This window comes from Chiloscyllium punctatum, chromosome 5 (assembly GCF_047496795.1).
Source record: "Chiloscyllium punctatum isolate Juve2018m chromosome 5, sChiPun1.3, whole genome shotgun sequence".
Classification (NCBI taxonomy): domain Eukaryota; kingdom Metazoa; phylum Chordata; class Chondrichthyes; order Orectolobiformes; family Hemiscylliidae; genus Chiloscyllium; species Chiloscyllium punctatum.
The window spans coordinates 25403936-25424241 of NC_092743.1; the positions used below are offsets into that span (position 1 = coordinate 25403936).

The window sequence follows — 20306 nt, forward strand, 5'->3', positions numbered from 1 at the left end:
GCGAGTGACTATGGTCATGTCTGGTTTCTCTTGTCAGCTTATTTGGTCAATGCTGAGGCATTCTGGGTGTTCCTTGTATGGTTTAAACAGGCTTGATTTCAGTGTTCTGTGTGGCCATGCTGTGGGTAGGTAGGGTGGCTGATCTTTTCCCACAATTTGCCTTCTTGCACTTGCATGCTTACTTTCATTGATTTGTATACAAGGCTACCTGGGTCTCATTGCAGCCTCCCCCTTTCCCAATCTATCTCCATTCAGATAATAATCTGCCTTGGAGATATTACATTTATTTCCCACATCTAAGTTATTACTATATATCACAAATAGCTGGCATCTAAGTGCAGATACCTGGGCTACCCAACTGTTCACTTCCCACCTACTCTGTTAAATGATCTGTTTCTTCCTTCTCTTTGTTTCTTGTCTGCCAGCCAGTTCTCTATCTATGTCAGTATCCTACCCCGAAATCCATATGAGTGAATTATTTATGATTATCTCTTTTGTGGAAACTTATCAAATGCCTTCTGAAAATCCAAGTAAACACATCCCCTATCTTGCCCTTATCACCTCTACTGGTTATAGCTTTTAAAAAGTCCAATAGTTTTGTCAAGCATAATTTCCCTTTGTAAATCCCTGCTGACTTTGTCCAGTCCTATAACTGTGCTAGGGTGGGTCAGGGAATTTGATGTGTCAGAGGTTAGTTGGGTTGTTGTGGGAATAGTCAGGGTGTCAGTATAATCAGGTGATTGAGTGGTAGTCAGATCCACTTGGAAGAGAACATACTTGTGTTTTCTGGACAGTTGAGGAAATTAAGGGATAGCATTGAATAGTCAGAGCGGATTATAATGGGAAAGGTTAGACGTGTAATTACTCAAGTTTTACATGATATACCGATCCATCAAACCATCTCTGGGTTATTATCCAGTGCTTGGTTTCCAGGGCAGGATGGTGCTGGTTGAGGTGGTGCTGGTGGTGTAGAATAGTCAGACCCTTGAGGGAGGAGCTATCTTAGACTGTGTGTGAAAAGACAGACTAAGGCTTAAGGTTTTCCACCATCCTCCTGGCTGCTTGGACAGTCAGATGTACTCTGAGTTTGGAAAACATCTAAAAGTGGCCTTACAGGAAAGATGTGAGTCAATTGGTTGTAAAGCACCTGCTATTGTGAACTTTATTTTAACTCCAATAATCTTGACAAGTGTCATCCACATTGCTGTGAGTCCGAAGTTGCATGTAGGCAAGTTGATTAGACAGATGGTGAGATGAATGTGCAGGAGACAGGGCTTTATGCAAATAGGTTACATTTGAACAGAGCTGGGACTGAGCTCCTTGTGCAGCGTTTTGCTCAGTGGAAGCATACAATTTAAGTCAGCAAGGATGTGGGAACCAGAAGAAAACATTAAAAATCAATACCAGGCTGAATGAAAAGTTGGGAGAAGCAGATTGCTCTCAAATAGAAAGCAGTAAATTAATATGTGGAGTTGGAATAAAGGAGAAGCCCAGATCAGTGTTACACTGCAGAGTGTATGTGAAGGCTCAGGGTTTAATGAATAAAAAATGAGGAATTACAGATACAAATTGACATATGAGATCATGATATTGTTGTGATAATGAAGACATGACTCAAGAAAACAGAGGTCTAAGTGTTAAAACATTCCTGGTTACAAGATATTCAGTAAGTATAAGAAAGAGAGAAAGCAGAAGGGGTGATGTTTTTGGTTAAGGAGAGCATTGCAGGATGTTTCAGAGCATTCAGGAAGAGAATTTATTTGTTTAAACCTAAGGAGTAAGGAAGTTGGAATTGCACAGCTCAATTTACTATCACCAACTAATGGGAAAGATACAGGGGAACAAAGTTGCAAGAAAATCACTGAGAAATATAAACAGTATAGACTACTTATAATAGGAGAGATTAATTACCCATATAAAGACTGGGATATTGAAAGCTTAACAGGCAGCGAGAGACAGGCGTTCTTCAATTCTGTTCAGAATAATTTTCTACAGCAATATGTGTCCAAGAAAGGACGCACTGCTCAACCTGAGTTGGGTCAAGGAAGTCAAGTGATAGTGGCGGAACCTTGTGGGGAAAGTGAATATTGTATCACAAGGTTTATGATGATGATGATGATGATGGAAGGTGCCATTGGTCAATTCAGAGTAAAATAATTAAATGATGGAGAGTGGACTTCAACGAGGCTAAAATAGAGTTGGGCCAGATGGATTGGAACTAAAGGCTGATGGAAAATCCATAGTTGAACAATGGACTTTCTTCAAAGAGGAGATAATTAGCCCACAGTCAAGGTATATTCTCTCACATAGGAAAAGTAGGACAAACAAATCCAGAGCTTTCTCAATGAGAAAGGGGACAGAAATTAAAGTGAAGAAAAAAAATCTTTGTTTATCATAGGTATCTGATCGTAAATGCAAATGAGATCCAAGATGAAAATACTGAAGGTTCAGAAAGGAGGCAACAAAGCAAATAAGAGAAGCAAAGAGAGATTACAAAAAAAATGATTGGCAAGCTAACAGAAAGAGAAATCCCACAGACTCGTTTAAGCTCAGTATTAGTAAAATAATGGCAAAGGAGGAATAGTACCAATTAGGGACCAAAATGCAAAGTCACATGGGGTATCAAGAGAAATGGTTATGGTGTTATATGAACACTTTGCAGCTTGTATCTTTAATCTTAAGTCAAATGCTACCCAGGCTAGTGTAACAAAGGAAGAAACTCTGTCTTCAGAAGGAAGTAAAATTGCTTAGAGGGAATCATTGCATAAGCAGTTTGTACTGAAAGTTGTAAGGCACCTTGATCTGTTGAAATGCATGATATTGAAGGAAGTGAACTGAGTTGAAGAATTTTGAAAGGCACTGGCAATTATCTTTCAATCTTCCATGAATTCAGTGTTGGAATACTAGTGAATTGCAAATATTACATCCTAGATCAAAAAGATTGTAAAGATATTACCAGCAATTATAGACCAGTCATTTTAGTTTAGTAGTGGGGAAACATCTCAGAACAATAATTCAGGTTAGATTAACAGTCACAGTTAAAAATGTGTTTTATTCAGATGAGACAGCATGATTTTGTTACAGGAAGTTTGTTGCTAACGTGAAGTTTTTTTTAAAGGAGTAAAAGAGACGGTTAGTAAGTGGAAGGCTGTTGATGTGGTGTACAAGGATTCCAATTTAATTTATCCAGTGTCACACACAAACTTAGAAGAAAGGTTATAGGCCATGGAATACAATGGACAAGAGCAATACGGATATAAAATTGGCTTAGGGACAAGAAACAGAGAGCAATGGCTAACCAATATTTTTGGGGCTGGAGGAAGTTTTGTAATGGAGTTCCCCAGGGATCAGTATTTGTTCTACATAAGATCTTGGTGGGCAAGGAATGATTTCAAAGTTTGCAGATAACACAAACTTTGGGAGAATTGTAAACATTGAGGAGGACAGTGTAGAACTTGAAAAGGGCTCAGAGGTATGAGGTAATGCAACTTGGTATAAAAATGTGGAGAGATAGTATTAAATAAAATGTACTATTCTAAAGGATGTGCAACAGCACAGAGAGCTGAGTTGTGTATGTTTATAAATCATTAAACGTGGCAGGACAGGTAGAGAGAGTTATTAATGAGACATATAGTATTCAAACTTCATTACAAGGGCATAAAGTACAAGAACAGAGATATTATGCTGAACTTACATGTAACATTGGTTTGACCTCAAATGGATATTGTGTATAGTTCCAGGCACCTCACTTTTGCAAGGGTGTGAATGCATTGAATGGAGAGCTAAAAAGGTGTATGAGAATGGTCCCATGCATGAGAAACTTCAATTTTGAGGATAGGTTGGAGAAGTTGTATTTGTTTCCCTTGGAGAGCTGAAGGATGGTTAGAATAGGTAGGGAGAAATAGTTACTGCACATAAATAGTTACTGCACATCCCATACAATTTTCAGGTGTATTGCAAAATAAAAAAATTGTGAGGGGCCGATACAAAGATTGCACAGCAGGTGGTCCAGGTCTGAACTGTGCTGCCTGGAAATATAATGGAAGTAGGCTCAATCAAGACAGAGGGGATTAGATGATTATTTAAAAAGAAGTAATGTACAGGAGAAATATAGAAAAAGGCACGAGGTTGGCATTAATCCAAAATACCGAAAGAGGCAGTGCTGACACAATGAGCAGAATGGGGTCCTTCTAATTTATGTAAGATGTAACAATTTTGTGATCCTGCAATGTACTTACCACGGAATGGTCTGAAGGCTCTGACTAAAGTGTTCCGCAAAGCAATGGAACTTCCTATCAAAAGTCAAAACTTCCCGAAGCATTTTCATTTAGGAAGTCCATGCATCTGGACTTCCTCAAGGTGTCAAAGTACACCTTCAATCATACTTCTGGTCTCCAAACATCCTGGGACCTGAAGATTTCAGCCATTACTAAAATGAAAGTGTCTGTAGCTGATAAATTCTGTGCATGGAGTAGAATCTGTTTTGAATTAACATGTATGTAAACAAATCTAAGCTGGCAAGCATGCTGTGTACTTCTGCATTTCATTTCATGGTTTGGTATTGCTCAGTCCACTTTATCATAACTTAATTGCTATTTTTTCACACACATCTTTCAGTAAAATTCTACTTTTCCTTTTACCCTATTGGCTGCTGTAGAGGACTGTCTTACATTGACACATCGGCTGATCAAATCTCTTGTTATAAAGCCTTGACTGTCTTTGACATCCTGAGATCTGGAGACAATGGCATTCCTCCTGTACATCGGTTTCTTTTATCAAGTTTACTTTGAAGGCTTCTGCCTGCTGCTGCCCTGAATGGAATGTTCCTGGAGCAGCAATTGGAGAGAGATGTCAAACATTTTCAATGAAAAGCCAACACAGCCCTTTTGTGAAGAAATATTTGAAATCTGCACATCCATGATGAACTAGAACTGTTTTGTTTCTGTCAAGGTTGAGGTTCCTTTGGAATGTGATTTCTGTGAGAATGTACCTTTCATTTGTCATTCTTAATTTCTGTTAATTGTCAAGTTGGCTTGATTCTTTTAGTGCTTACATTTGAAGGAAATTGCAACGGGGAATATAAAAGCAGGCCCTAACTTTAACCTAAGCTGCCTAGTGGAAGGTAGATAGAAATGGCAAGTATTTTTAAGCCCAGCTGATTCCATATTCCTTGACAGAAATGGAATGTAAATCTAGGTGAGCTGTAAAACAGCAATCCGGGCAAGAGTGACCCCATTCTCTTGGAGTGAGTTATGTTTAAGTGATATTAGTGACATATGGATGTGATTTGTTTGGATGGCTAGTTTGTAATGCAGGGTAATGCCAACAGTACGGATTCAATTTCTATGGTTGAACCACCTCATCAACCAGTTGAGGTTACCATGAAGGACTCTCCTTCTCAAGTTCTTCCCTTGTCTGAGGCATGACGACCTTCAGGTTAACCACTAGCAGTTGTCTCTCTGTCTAATGTAAGCAGCCCTGGTCTGGTAAGACATGGCAACTTTACTTTTTAAGGGTAAGCTGGCCAGCTAAGTGAAATAGTTTGCCTATTTACCTATACAAGTGGATAAATAGCTTTCACTGCATTAAAATTTTCACCTTTCTAAGATTGTTAATTTTCAGGTTGGGTTTTGATTAAATTTATGTGGGAATGGGTATATCGATCTCCCTTGTCCTAATGTTTGAAGATTCTGACAATTAACGATGCTCAGCAGAAATCTCCAAACAATTGAATTTAAATAATACTGCCAATTGCAGGGATTTGCACAAACACATCAGATTAGATTCCCTACAGTGTGGAAACAGGCCCTTTGGCCCAACAAGTCCACACCGACCCTCCAAAGAGTAATTCACTCATTCCCATTTCTCTCTGACAAATGCACCTATCACCATTGGCAATTCAGCATGGTCAAATCACCTGACCTGCACATCTTTGGACTGTGGCGGAAACTGGACCACCTAGAGGAAACCCACACAGACACGGAGAGTATGTGCAAACTCCACACAGACAGTCACCCGAGGCTGGAATCGAACCTGGGACCCTGGCCATGTGAGGCAGCAGTGATAACTCTGAGCCACCATGCTGCCCTCGTTGTGCAATGCGACGGTCAGTTAACACCTGAAGTACAATTTGAGACACTTAAACACATGGGCTGAGTGTTCATTTCTGGGTCCTGATCCATTGAAAATGAAGTAAGCGTTATCTGGCAGGTGAAGACAACTGAACTGACCATGAAATCATGTCACAAAATCTCTTATGGACAGTTGAAGGCAGTCAAGGTCTTGTTTTCATATCTGGTCTAAAAGACAGTACCTCTGACAGTGCAGCATGCCATATTATATTGTTAGATCAATCTACTGATGTGTTCAGTGTCAAGAATTCAATTGAACTTGCATCTTTTTATTTAACCATATATTTCAGTTTTAAACCCACAAGTTAATTTAAAATCCCAAGTTAATTGCTATTGTTCATTGTACTGTTGTCCAAAGAAGACTTTTATATTTTCTTCTGTAACAGATGCAAATAAATTGGCATCATATTGATTAGATCCCCTACAGTTTGGGAACAGGCCGTTCAGCCCAACAAGTCCACACGCACTCTCCGAAAAGTAACCCACCCAGACACATGCACCTACATTTACTCCTGATTAATGCACCTAACACTATGGGCAATTTAGCACGACCAATTCACCTAATTTGCACATGTTTGGATTATGGGAGGAAACCCACACAGACACAGGGAGAGCGTGCAATCTCCACAGGCATTCACCTCAGGTGAGGAATGAGCCTGGGTTGCTGGCACTGTAAGGCAACAATGCTAACCACTGAGCCACTGTGCCACCCAGCCCACTTTGGACAATGGTGCAGAAGAGAATGGAATATATAAAGCAACATAGATAGTTTCACATCTCCCAAACATTTAATTGCAGTTCAATATTTTAGACCTGCTCCATTAGTGACCATTGAAGGTACTGGGGAATAGGATGACAGTTCAAGACTGTTGCCGTGGGTGAGGAGAGAGGGAGTGCAGCAGGAATGAGAAGTCTTCAAGCTTCATTCAGTTATTTAAAATCACAATTAAAGGGCATGACTAAAGTCAAAATTTGCCAAAGTGGACAATGTGATTTAACAAGTCCTGAAAGGAGCAGTGACTATTAAAGGTCAGAGATGAAAGAGAGTTCCTGCAATAATATTTTCTAGTTTACATGATTTCCCCAAAGAATATATTCTACAATGATTGTAAGATTTCTTCAATTCTTTTGGAAGATGTCTTTAACTACTTTGAAATTGTGTTTCAGTTCATTGTTAATAACTTGTCTCTGCTTCCCAACAATTGTACACAAGTAAGTGATAAATCTGTATTTATATTTGCAGAGCCAGATGAATCTTCAGTTTATGTGATAGGAACTGTCCTGTATAGAAACTTGGGGGCATTTCTGGATCTTCAAAGGTAAATCTGTTTCACCTTATTCACTGAGGTTATTTTAAATTGATAAAACAAACAGACTCTACAGCAATGTTCAAAGGAGTAAAATAGTTCCAGTATGTGAGATGAAAACTTGTGGGATGAACAACAAAAACTTATATTTATGCAACAACACATCCTAAGTTGCTTCACATAGCAGGGTGCGACACTGAGCTAAATGAGTGTTTTATTTTTGGCCTTTATTATCCAGTATACTTTTCCTAAAATTATAATAAATAATGTTCATATGAAAGACTTCAGTGGAATTCAATAATTTGTTCAATTTTTAATCTAGCTGCGTGACAATCACTCGAAGTCGAGAGTGTGGTGCTAGAAAAGCACAGCAGGTCAGGCAGCATCTGAGGAGCAAGAGAATCAACTTTTCGGGCATAAGTCCTTCATCAGGAATCCTGATGTAGGGCTTATGCCCAAAACGTCGATACTCCTGCTCCTCGGATACTGCCTGACCTGCTGTGCTTTTCCAGCACCACACTCTCGACTCTGATCTCCAGCACCTGCAGTCCTCATTTTCCCCAGACAGTCACAGAAAGAGAAAACTGTCTGACTGCAAATATTGATTACTATAGATAAATGTTCCTTCTTTCTCCTGCTAGGAGGATCTTGGATTTTTTTAACCTTTTTAATGGCTATTTCAGATGGAAACAAAAATATTTAAAACTGGGATTTGATTGAGGTACAATAAAAATATCATTACATAACTCTGTAAATAGTATGCTTGCAGTATTCTTTTTAGAAATTCTTCCCTGAATGGAAAGATGAAGGGCAACAAATGCTGGGACTTACCTCAAGAATTCTTCTAATCAATCTCCAGCTTTGATACAAATCCAGGTTTGCACATAGTTAGCAGGATTCTACAAAGCTTAGAGGGCTCAATTTAACCAGAATCAGCTGTGTCAGTTTTGGATTTCAATGTTGATTTCCTCTCTGTGAGCCCTGGTATGTTACCTTCCATAACTCTCTTCTTAACCCATGCAGCTCACCCATATGGCATCATACTTTGTCATCTTCTCCCATCTACCAAAGACAGAAGCATTGACACAACTGGGACTGCCCAACCCCAGCACTATTTGGAAGTCTAGCTGTGCTCTCAGTCAAGGTTTGGCAGGCTGCAACTGTCTGCTTTAGTGGGATCTGGACATCCTTCTAGATAGTGAAGTAGAACAGTTGTTACCCATGGAGCATGCTCTAGGATGTTGATGCCTAATGTCCAGGTTGAAGGGCCAGAGGAGCAAGTGTTAGCTGGAGTATCCAGCTAACTGCTTGAACTTCTCTGTTAGAAATCAGCTGCTCTGTTTGGAATTATTTTCTCTCTGGTGGGAGGGAGAATGCAAAATTACATATCAGTGAGGTGTGTTGATGTAACAGTGAGGATTTAATGGATTCAAATAGGCTTCTTGACACTCACTAGTGGGAATCTAATCTTGCTTTGCTAAACTTAGTTGGAAAGTAGGACTTTTTCCGCATAATATCTGTAATCTCTTTACTCCTGATTGCAGCTAATTCTAGGAGAAAGTGAGGACTGCAGATGCTGGAGATCAGAGCTGAAAATGTGTTGCTGGAAAAGCGCAGCAGGTCAGGCAGCATTCAAAGAGCAGGAGAATCGACATTTCGGGCATGAGCCCTTCTTCAGAGCTCCTGAAGAAGGGCTCATGCCTGAAACGTCGATTCTCCTGCTCCTTGGATGCTGTCTGACCTGCTGCGCTTTTCCAGCAACACATTTTCAGCGCAGCTAACTCTCCCAAGTTTCTCATGAATTCCCAACATTGCTCAGTAGCTAGGAAGATTCTAAACATGGGCTGGAACTTGCTACCTGAAAGGGTAATAGAGATGGAAATCCTCAACTCATCTAAAGAGTATCTGGACGTGCATCTCAAGTGCTGTAACCTGCAGAGCTATAGTCCAAAGGCTAGAAAATAGAATTAGTCTGTGTGGCTTATCCTATCAATCCATAATCAGTAACTAATAGAAGAATACTTTGCCAAGCTGTCCCATCAGTGAACCCAGTACAAACTCCTGAAGAGAAAGAATATTTTAGCAAATACTTCCTCCATTCCTTTATTCATCTGTTCTCCTGACATATTGAATTGAATTGAATTGAATTGAATTGAATTTATTGCCACGTGTACCAAGGCACAGTGAAAAGCTTTGTCTTGCGAGCAAAACAAGCAGATCACAGAGTTAGGTAGCATAGATAAGTAAATAATAGGTAAACAGTGGCAAAAACAAAAACACATGTACAAGCGAATATTAAGAGTTGGTGAGTCCATGTAGTATTCTAACAACAGTCAGGTAGAAAGTGTTTTGAAACAGTTGGTGCATGTGTTCAGGCTTCTGTGCCTTCTCCTTGATGGTAGAGTTGGAGAAAAACATTGCCAGGGTGGGATGGATTTTTTGAGAATGCTGGCGGCCTTTCCTTGACAGTGGGCCTGGTAGATGGATTCCATCGATGAATTCTATAGATGGGAGTTTGGCCTTTGTGATTGTCTGGGCTGAGTTCACCACTCTCTGTAACTGTCTCCTATCTTGAAAAGTACAGTGCCATTACCAGGTAGTGATACATCCAGACAGAATGCTCTCAATGGCATGCCTATAAAAATTGGCAAGAGTATTTGCTGTCATGCCAAATTTCCTCAGCTGCCTGAGGAAGAATAGACATTGTTGAGCCTTTGTAACCAGTGCGTCCAAGAAAGCTTGCTGTGAATGATCACATGATTTCATTATATATATATAAATGAATAAACTTTGACACTGCTTCTTGATTATTATGACCACAGCTGATATGTTAGTGCTTTGATTTCCACAAATTCATTTTTCACCAACAACCTTTGATTCACTGGCTTAATAAGGGTCAATTTACCCTGATCTTAATAATACTTAATGAACCTTCTCCTACTATCTTCTGAAGCAGGGAGTTCCAATGTTGTATAACTCTCTGAGAGACAAAACGCCAGTCCTTAATTTAAAACAATGTTCCTTAGGTCTAGACTCACCCACAAAAAGAAGCATCCTTTCTGTGTCCATCTTGTCAGGATCATTCAGGATCTGAGACACTTCAAAGAAATCACCCCTGACTCTTCTAAACTGCACTGAACATAAATCCAATTCCAACCCATTCTCAAAATTCAATCCATTCATTCCAAATATCAGACTTATAAACCTCTTCTGAATAACCACCAACACATCTGCATCCTTCTTTTAATGAGACCAAATTTGTGCATAGTATTCAAGACTTGGTTTCATCACTGACCTATGTAATTGAAGGATTACATCCTAATTTGTATGTGCAATTCCTCTTATAATAAAGGATAACGGCCTTTTTTGTCACTTGCTGTCCCTGCATAAAAATGCCTAGGCTGAAATACCTAGATCCCTCTGCACCTTGGCATTCTGCAATCATTCTCCAATTAAGTAATCCTCAACTTAGCTTTTTTATTTTCGCCTCCAGACGATCACACAAATTTTGAACTTGCTACCTCAAACATTGGTGGAGGTGGAATCATTAAGCATTTTAAAGGAAGAGCAATGTATTTTTGTTAAATAAATATCTCAAAGGTTGTCTGTGATGATTAGTAAAAAAGACAAAGAGTAAGGGTTTCTTCAAAATATTTAAAGAGTTAGCAAAGTGAGCATGGATCCTATAGAAATTAAGACTGGAGAGTTAATAATGGAAAATAAGGAAATGAATTTGTACCAGTCTTCATTGTAGAGGATATATGTAACATTGCAGAAGCAGCAATAATTCAGGAAATGGAAAGGAGGAAGGTATTAAGAAAAACCAGTGAATTGGTATTGAGTAAATCGTTGTAAGTGCAGGTTAACCAGTGTACAGGTTCTGATTGACTTCATCCTTGGGTCTTAAAAAAATAACTAGGGAAATAATTGAATCATTGGTTTTCATTTTCCAAAAAACCTTCATTCAGGGATGGCCCCGTTAGGTTAGAAAACATGAAACCACAGGGCAGTTTATTCAACGCTGCCATAAGGAAAATGTGGGAAGCCATTAAGCTTGGATATGTTTAGGGTAATTGGGCAGACTTTGTGAATGGGAAATCATGTTTGGCCAATATTTTGGAGATCTTTGAGAAGATAAAGCATGTGGATGGCATGAAGATAAGTAGGAAGAAAAATTGAGAAGAGAACACAAGGCTCTTATGAAAGACTATTAATAGGTTAAGTGACTGGCAAAAGGTGCAACAAATGGAATATAATGTGAGAAAATATGGAGTTGTACGTTTTGGTCAGAAAAACAAAAATAAGAAGTATATTTGCTATATGGTGAGTGTTTGCAGAGCTCAGAAATGCTGATGCATGAATCACAAAGAATAGTGTGCGAGAACAGCAAATAATTAGAAAAGCCAATGGAGCATGATCTTTTCTTCAGATTAGATTACAGTGTGGAAACAGGCTCTTCGGCCTGCCGACCCGCTGAAGCGCAACCCACCCAGACCCATTCCCCTACATTTACCCCTTCCCCTAACACTAGGGCAATTTAGCATGGCCAATTCACCTAACCTGCACATTTTTGGATTGTGGGAGGAAACCGGAGCACCCGGAGGAGACCCATGTAGACACAGGGAGAATGTGCAAACTCCACACAAGAGAGTTGCCCAAGGCAGGAATTGAACCTGGGTCTCTAGCACTGTGAGGCAGCAGTGCTAACCACTGTGCCACCCCATTTATTGCAAGGTGAACTGAATACAAGAGAATGGAGAATATGTTTCAGTTATATGGAACACTGCTGAGATCACATCTGTATACTGCTGCTGATTTCCATGTTCACATGTAATTCCTTCACATCCTTCCACATTAGACCCCATCTGCCCATTCACTCGATCTATTGATGTCAGTTTGCAACATCATTATGCCCTTTTCACAACATATCTTTTTGCCTATCTTGGAACCATCTGCAGGTTTCTCTCTCTTTGAATCCCCTCAACTAAGTCACTGATTTAAAACATTGAGGCCCCAGCAATAAAGCATGCCACTATGATGTGCTGCCAATCTAAAAAAAAGACCCATTTATGTAAACTATTTGTTTTCTGCCAGTCAGCTAAATATCTGTCCATGCTCAGGGTACTGACTGGCACTGAGATATAAAACCACAACAATCAGCAAGTTTCCAGTTCTATCTCAGTGTGGAATCTTCATAGACTTCTTAATTGTAACTGTCCTCTAATTTGAAATTTGAACATGACCACCTTCTTAATGGGATCATCAGGTGATGATCATGGGCAAGCTGACTTTTCACCTATCGTTGTTGAAATCAGCCATCTTAGTGTAGTTTGGGATTGAGATCTTAGATCTTCCAATCATTACCACACAATATTGTTCAATATTTTGTTGAGCAATTAGAGAATTACTTTTAAAAAGAATAAATTGCATGGAGAAATTTTGCAATAATTATCCTTTGTTTTGTTAAGTTCCTATTTCAAGTAATTATCCTCGACGTGACCTCCCTTAAGCCTTTCAAATACTGTAATTTATATGGTTACTGAAATGGATATATTCAGTAAAGCAGTAATAGTGCCAAAGGAATCCTGGCTGTCATTACTGCTGCTATTTAGATGAGATGCATGAACATTGTACCTAATCTATTACATGGCTGTCACCATGGAGGAGCAGCCTTATTGTCCTATTCTACCAACAACAAGGAAAACAATTGAGAAGAGATGGATTTTGTGGTGAAGGAAGGACAATTAGTGGAAAAGATTATTCAACATGCTCACTTTGAGTCATTAGCTAAAGCATATTTTGTTTTGTGCATTTTGTAACAGATTGTGAAGTTATTCATCCTATAAGGTCACCTAGTTTTAGGTTTTCCATTAATCATTTCTGTTGAATCATTTGTACGCAGAGCTGAGCTTGTGCAGTGAAATAGTTGTTGAGCGTACACAGCTTGAGACTGTGCATTCTTTTATTGATCAAATAGCATGTTGGAAGGATTTATATAGGGAGTTGCTGGACTGGAGCACATGAAAGAACAAAGGGACAATTGAAGAATACTGATATCAACAAATCTGAGAGCAAGACTATTATACCTGCATTGACTATAGTCATCATGGCTGTTGAGTACATTATTACTGACTGCACAGGCAGCCTTGAGGTAGGGAGCTGGGCCATGCCACAGATGCCCCTAGTGTGCCTGAGTAATCCTCAGAGGTAAGCTGATCAGAAGATGGATGAAAGCCTCTCTATGTTACAGAATGCAACATTTCAATGCATAAACTGGAAAACAAATATATAAAAGCAAAAGAATGCAGTTGCTGGAAATATGAAAAAGAAACACCAGAAACACTCATCAAGACTTCAGAGAAACCAGATGAACAATTCAGGTTGATGAGCTTTTCTCATGCGCATCAGCCATGATTGAATGGCGGAGTGGACTCGATGGGCCGAATGGCCTTACTTCCACTCCTATGTCTTATGGTCTTATGGTCTTATGAAAACATTGAGTGGTATTTAATCGAGACAACAGGCATCTCATCTGCTGTCTGAACAGGTAGCAAGAGTCTTGTTTAGTACTTTTAGGGAAGATCTGCCTTATGAAGGGCCAGTAACTGAATAGAAATGGGCATTTCCAAGGATCATCAATCGAATCAGAAGTTCTGTTTGACAACAGTGCCAAGTTGAAAACTGCCTGCTGCCCTCTTCAGTATCATTGCTGCATCCTGGTGTGTGCATCAGAAAATCATCGAATTATATAGTACAGAAGAGGCCCTTCAGCCCATCAGGTTTGCATCAACAAAAAAAACTCTTAACTCTATGGTAGTCCTACTTTCCAACGTAGGCCCATTGCCTTGAAAGTTGTGACACCTCAAGTGCTCATCCAAGTGAGGGTTAGAGTTAGGCTTTTAAAGTTAGCCAGGTTGCCCACCTGAACTACCCTTCCAAGATTGCTGTTTGCTTAATGTTATTTCTGTCATTAATAGTTGTAATTCCCTTTTGGAAGACAAAGGATTGAAATGTTTCTCTTCAACTTGTGTCATCCGATCAAAATCTGCTCTTTTAACTTGTTCTCAAGTTCGTGTTTTTGTTGTGGCATTTTCTCAGGTGACTACTTCTGGTACTTTTTGATATGCTACCATGACCAATACATGCATTGTTTGTGGTAAATTGTTGCCACCAATCTTCTGTTGTCTTTGTTTTGCCTTGAGCCTGGTTAATGATTAGTGGTTGAGGATATGCCAATATATGCCAAATAAGCAGAAGGTGCTGTTTGGAGGGGAGAGCCGTGGCAGTGAGCGTGACCAGGGTATTGGATGTGCTAGGTGGTGGGGGCCTGGGTTGGATGCTGCTGCAGGATATAGCAAGCAAAGCAGTAGTAGACATCCAGTTTGTGGCCACTGCCATTCGACGCCTTAAACTGGCAGTAATCGGACCCGACATCATGCACCAGTTGGCGGATGCTCGGGTGTGTGGTGGAATCCCGCCTGTACTTACCCCTGCCCTGACAGAATTTCACATTGTCTCCAAAGTTTCATACTTCCAGTGGGAACCTGTGCCCCACAACCTAAGCCTCCCCTGGAGTTTTAGTTTTGCCCCTTTTAGGGATATAAAATGGCGGGCCCTGTGCAGACTGCTGCTGCACACTGCCCACCTCTTTTCCCTCATTGCAGTGGTTCACAGACTCCCAGCCCAACTGCTTGTTCTATGGTGCTACGGAATACATGGACCATGTATATTATGGGTGTGGGCGTTTGCACTCCCTTTTTGATTTTCTTAAAAACCTTCTTCTCTGCTTTTGGCTGCACTTCAGTCCCACGCTCCTGATCTTTGGGAACCCACTGTGGAGTGGGGGAAGGGTAGGTCACAAAACCTCCTTGTGGGTCAGCTCCTGGGCCTGGCCAACTGGCCATAAATAGGTCCAGGCAGCAGGCCATGGAGGGGGTTGTTATGGCCAATTGCCTGACCCTCTTCTGTGGTTACGTCCGTGCCTGGGTGTCCCTGGAGGAGGAGCACGCCGTGTCTACCAGCCCCCTCAAGCTGTTCAGGGAGAGGTTGGCACCGCAGGGAGTGGAGTGTTTTATTTGCCCCTCCAATTCAGTTTTGGTTTAGTCTCTACTCTCCCCTTCACTTTTTTGATCATGCAGCATTGCCCTTTGTTGAGAAGGGCACTGCTTGTCACTGGCCACTGGCCACTCTGGTGTTTCCTTTCTTCCTGGTGGTGGAATATAAATAAAGATTTTAAAAAAGTAAGCAGAAGGTATGCTCTTCTTCGATAATAAGGGGGTTTATTGCATTCTAGCAATAAGTTCAACTCCATTTAGAGCTTAGCAGACTGGTAGAAATACATCTGCTCCCTCTGAAACCTGGAGTCGACTTCACCCACAGACTATGTATAACATCAATAGAGGGGATGGAGTCAATGTAACATGAGCATTAACTCTTTCAGAACCATCAGAACCATTACCTTATACAACAGCTGCCTGTAGGGTTTGGCAGAGATATCTGAGACCAAAAAGACCAGGTAATGTTTCTATGTTAATTCGGGGCAATTAGGTGATAATATATGGGTAACTAGTAATCAATATGGTTGGGGTTTTGTGATATGGGAGAAATGTCAATAAAGCTGAAATAAAACTCTGAACAGAAAAATATAGGGCTGGACTTTATCTAAACAATCTTTTAACCTCTGATTTTAAAAATCATAAACAGCTGTAGAGGCTGGAAGCAGAAACAAAAGCAGAAATTTCTGGGAGAACTCAGCAAGTTTGACAGCATCTACGGAAAGAAAGCAGAGTTAATGTTTTGAGTCAGTCACCTTTCTTCAGAACTCTGTGTATTCATATTTAAAATGTAAAGCAACATCATTTGAGCTGGGGTGGGGGGGGTGGGGGTGCGGGGGTAGAGGGCGGATGTTGTCTCAGGTTACAAGGGTCTGAAGGGGTTTATGCTGAGGAGTGCCTTAAGCATCACCCACAATAATGATGTCGTATGGGCTGGGTTGGTGAACAGAATCTGAAAGGAGAAGACCTATTTCCTGGATCTTCTTCATAATCTCCCTAATAATGTTTATCATATTAATGTAAGTGGTATATAGTTTCTATTATGCAATAAACTACATTTTGTTTCAGACAGAATCATCTTCTAGTTAGACTGCCAAATAGTCTTCTTTCTGCCAAACTATACTAAACAGGTCCTGTAGATATCTATTATGAAAGTGGATGGTGGCAGCAAATCCACATTCTCATGAGCAATAGCACAGAGAGCTCATCCAACGTGATGAGTAGAGGTTACAGGTTCTCATACAATAGGAACTATTCATACTGTCTTAACTAGTAGTTAAATCCACAATTACTCTTCCTGTAAAAACAAATTCCACCTGAATTCTTCCTTATTCCTGACTTAATGTTAAACGTCTGTCATCACAACCAGAGTCCTTACATTGACTTTGGACTTAAACACTTTATCTGTTGAATACAGTAAACAAAAGAGTAATAAAACAGTAACAGTGAACAATGATACAGCCACATAAGTCAGAACTCAAATTGTTAACAGTTGAAAGGCCAGTAGCAGTCCTCCCAAAAATCCCTGCAGCAGCTGCAGTTCGTCATCTTTCCTCAATTCCAGAAATACTGATTTGCAGAAAGGTTGCCCTTGGTTGCAAATTGTGGATTGCTGCTTTTGATTGACGATGCCTTCTCCACAACATGATGGTGATGTGATACTGCACCTCCACAGACAGCCAGGAGAGATGCAATAGCACAAAAGTGGATTAGGGGGGAGAAGAAAAAAACACAACTCAGCAGGAAGTATGAAAATAAGAATAATGAATTGGTGCACATGTTCTTCGAAAACTAATGATCCACCATTATTTGTGGCTGATATATTGTCAAAAGATAATATGAAAGAACAAAAATAAACACAATTAAATGAAGAAATTTAATATTGCGTGATCGATACAAAATTATAAAACTCTATTTTACATTGCATGCACAAAATTAGAAGACGATTTTCTGTGGATAATAGAAATAATTCACAAAATGCAACCTTCTTGTCTGCTGAAGTAGTTTTAACTTCTGTGCCTTCATAATAATGTGAGCACCTTCATTACCTTTCATCATTTTGTTTCAAACTGCTTATGTTTTTACTGTTAAAAACAAAACTGGTGTTGTGAAAATGCTGTAATGCTTACAGTTAACTCCCCAAAACAGGTGGTATGAACCTAGATGGTTGCCATAGTAATTGGACATGTTAATTAGAAATCAATGGAAATCTTTTGAATGCCATTCGTTGCATTGTGTGGCATTGTGACAGGCTTATTTCCATGTCATGTTGCAGAATTTTAACACGATAAGAAAGAAATGAAAGAGAAGATGAAAAAAAATATACTAAATCAATTGTTAAAATTTATGGTTTATCTTGTCGTTGAAGGAATTAACTATAAATATTTTCAAATAACCTGCTGAGGGATGTTATTACACTCCATGGAGCAGGTGAGACTTGAACATGGGTTCAGAGATTGGGACATGCAAGAGAATTATGCAAACATTTAAAAGGAGAGATATTTTAAGAGAATGGGTGATAAACATGAGACTTATTGAAGAATGCTCTCTAAGGATGTGATCCTAATTTTCACACGAGGAAAAGCAGCAGCAGTGACAAAGTGGGCCAAAGGGCCTTTTCTTGTGTTGTTGCAATGAATGGGCTGAAATTTCAGACTCCTCAGGGACACGTCTGGAGGTCATGGCATCTTAAAATGGTTGGATGGGGGCGGGGAAGGAGGTAACCCCATCAGAGTGAATATTTTAAAGTCGGTTCCTCGTCAGGTCAACAATGCCCATATTTCACCACAGAATTTTTTTAAAATGCCCTTGAGACTTCTTGAGGTTACTCTCCTGACATCTGCTGGTTTTCAGTGGGCACATAGAGTACTTATTGATCCACAAGACCCAGTGGAACAATGATAGTTTACCAGTGATACATAGCTAGATATTGAAGTGATATTGTAGCTGGGCTAGTATTGCAGAGACCTAGGTAATGTTCTGGGGACCTGGGTTGGAATCAATCATGGTAAGTGAGAGAATTTGAATTCAGTGATCATCTGGAATGAAAAGGCGAATGGTGACTATGAAACTATTGTCATAATAACCCAGTTGGTTTACTAATGTAATTTAAGGAAGGAAATCTTCGGCCTTGACTTGGTCTTACCGTTATGTGACTTCAGACCCATGGCAGTATGGGTAGTTCTTACCTGTCCTCTGAAATAACCTTTCAAGTCTCTCAGTTAAGGGCAATAAGGGATGGGCAATAAATGGTGACCACACCCAATGAATGAATGTTTTTGAAAAATGAATTCATTGCAGATAGTGCAAATTCAAACATTAGCTATAATGAGGTAATCCCATCAGAGTCGAGATTTTAAAGTCGGTTCCTCATCAGGTCAACAATGCCCATATTTCACCACAGAATTTTTAAAATGCCCTTGACGCTTCTTGAAGTTATTCTCCTGACACCTACTGGTTTGTATGTGGGACTTTCCCCCTCATGTCCAATGGCCCAATTGCCTTTGTCACTTCATATATCTCCCTTTCACTGCTGACAACCTGGAATGGAGATATTGTCATGTCTCCCACAATTCTACTGCATTGTCTATCTCCAGCAGCTATGACAGCTGGATGAACAGTCTTCTATTCATCTTCCAGCTTTAGTTGAACAGATTTCCCAATTAGTTGCTTCCTCCAAAATTGCATTTTGTGCCAGTACTTGTGGATTCCCAACTCACATTTTATCCCAATGGTGTGAGAAGTCCAGGAATGGAAATCTTGCCCAATGACTCCACCCATTTTGTTGTCTGAATGAACCTGTCTAAACTTACATCTTGAGATATTTTTACAAGGTGCTACGAACAATGAACACATTGGATGACATTATTTGGCTCCGTTGAGTAGCTCCCTTCTGACTTAGAGAGGGTGGAGCAATTCGGAATCTTCTCTGGGGAACTCTTATTCAAAGTGGCAATCTCCCATGTAAGATTGGGTGCTTATGTGTTGACTTCTCTCAACATTAATCTCAAGAACAAGAATGAAAAGGGAACAAGGAGGTGCATGAGGATGCTATCTGGTGCAAGGGAATATGAAATAGAAAGAAGGATTTATTATAATGTATTCTTCTCAGCAGAATAGTACAGATTGAGCATTGAAGAAATAGCAATGATAATCATGAAAGGATGGGACAGGTTAGAAAGAAGCAGTTTGCTTCCAGTAGTGGAAAGGAATAAGAGGGACATAGGAATGTGATTAAATTTAAGGGATTTAGAACTGAGGCAGGGTTAACACTTTCCTGCAGCTGAGGAGACTATGGACCTCAGATCTGGGATTAGTGATTTAGGCAGAATTAAGGTCCGATTGGAGAGTAGGTGAAGGGATGGAATGTGAATGAATGTAGGATCAATAGTGAATAAACAGAATGTAAACTCTAACATACACTGTTTTTGTGTTTGTTATTGAAATTCATATATAGATTTATTACAAAAGTAGGTTAGTCTCATTTCAGACAATACATATAAAATCAATCTATTTAAATATGAGTAGCATACATTTCTAATTTGGAGAGTCATGTTAGGGACTAAAAATACCCTGTCCTAGGATACTGCTCTGCATTAGCAAATCTAGCTGTCTACCTGTTCTACTATTGGTTGGTTGAGCCCTTTAGATTGAATTGTGCTGGTCTCTAGGATGCAAGAAGCAGGTAAAATTGTAGGGAGATTCATTGGGATGACTGCCCAACATAGTCCTATCAGATTTGAACTTCCCAATATCAGTGATGGCACAGACTTGTCTGCCCAGTTCCCAGACACAGCCAGCCAATTTACAGATTT

At 39.9% G+C, this 20306-nt stretch overlaps 1 protein-coding gene across 13 annotated transcripts in view; it reads left to right on the top strand.

The window, feature by feature from the left end:
* adgrb1a (adhesion G protein-coupled receptor B1a) overlaps positions 1-20306 on the top strand; it is a 563161-nt gene that overhangs the window by 291830 nt on the left and 251025 nt on the right. For all 13 annotated transcript variants that reach the window (XM_072569963.1, XM_072569962.1, XM_072569956.1 and 10 more), the window contains one exon: positions 7375-7450. In XM_072569963.1, coding sequence (XP_072426064.1) covers positions 7375-7450 — 76 coding nt within the window. The remainder of the gene's footprint in view (positions 1-7374; positions 7451-20306) is intronic.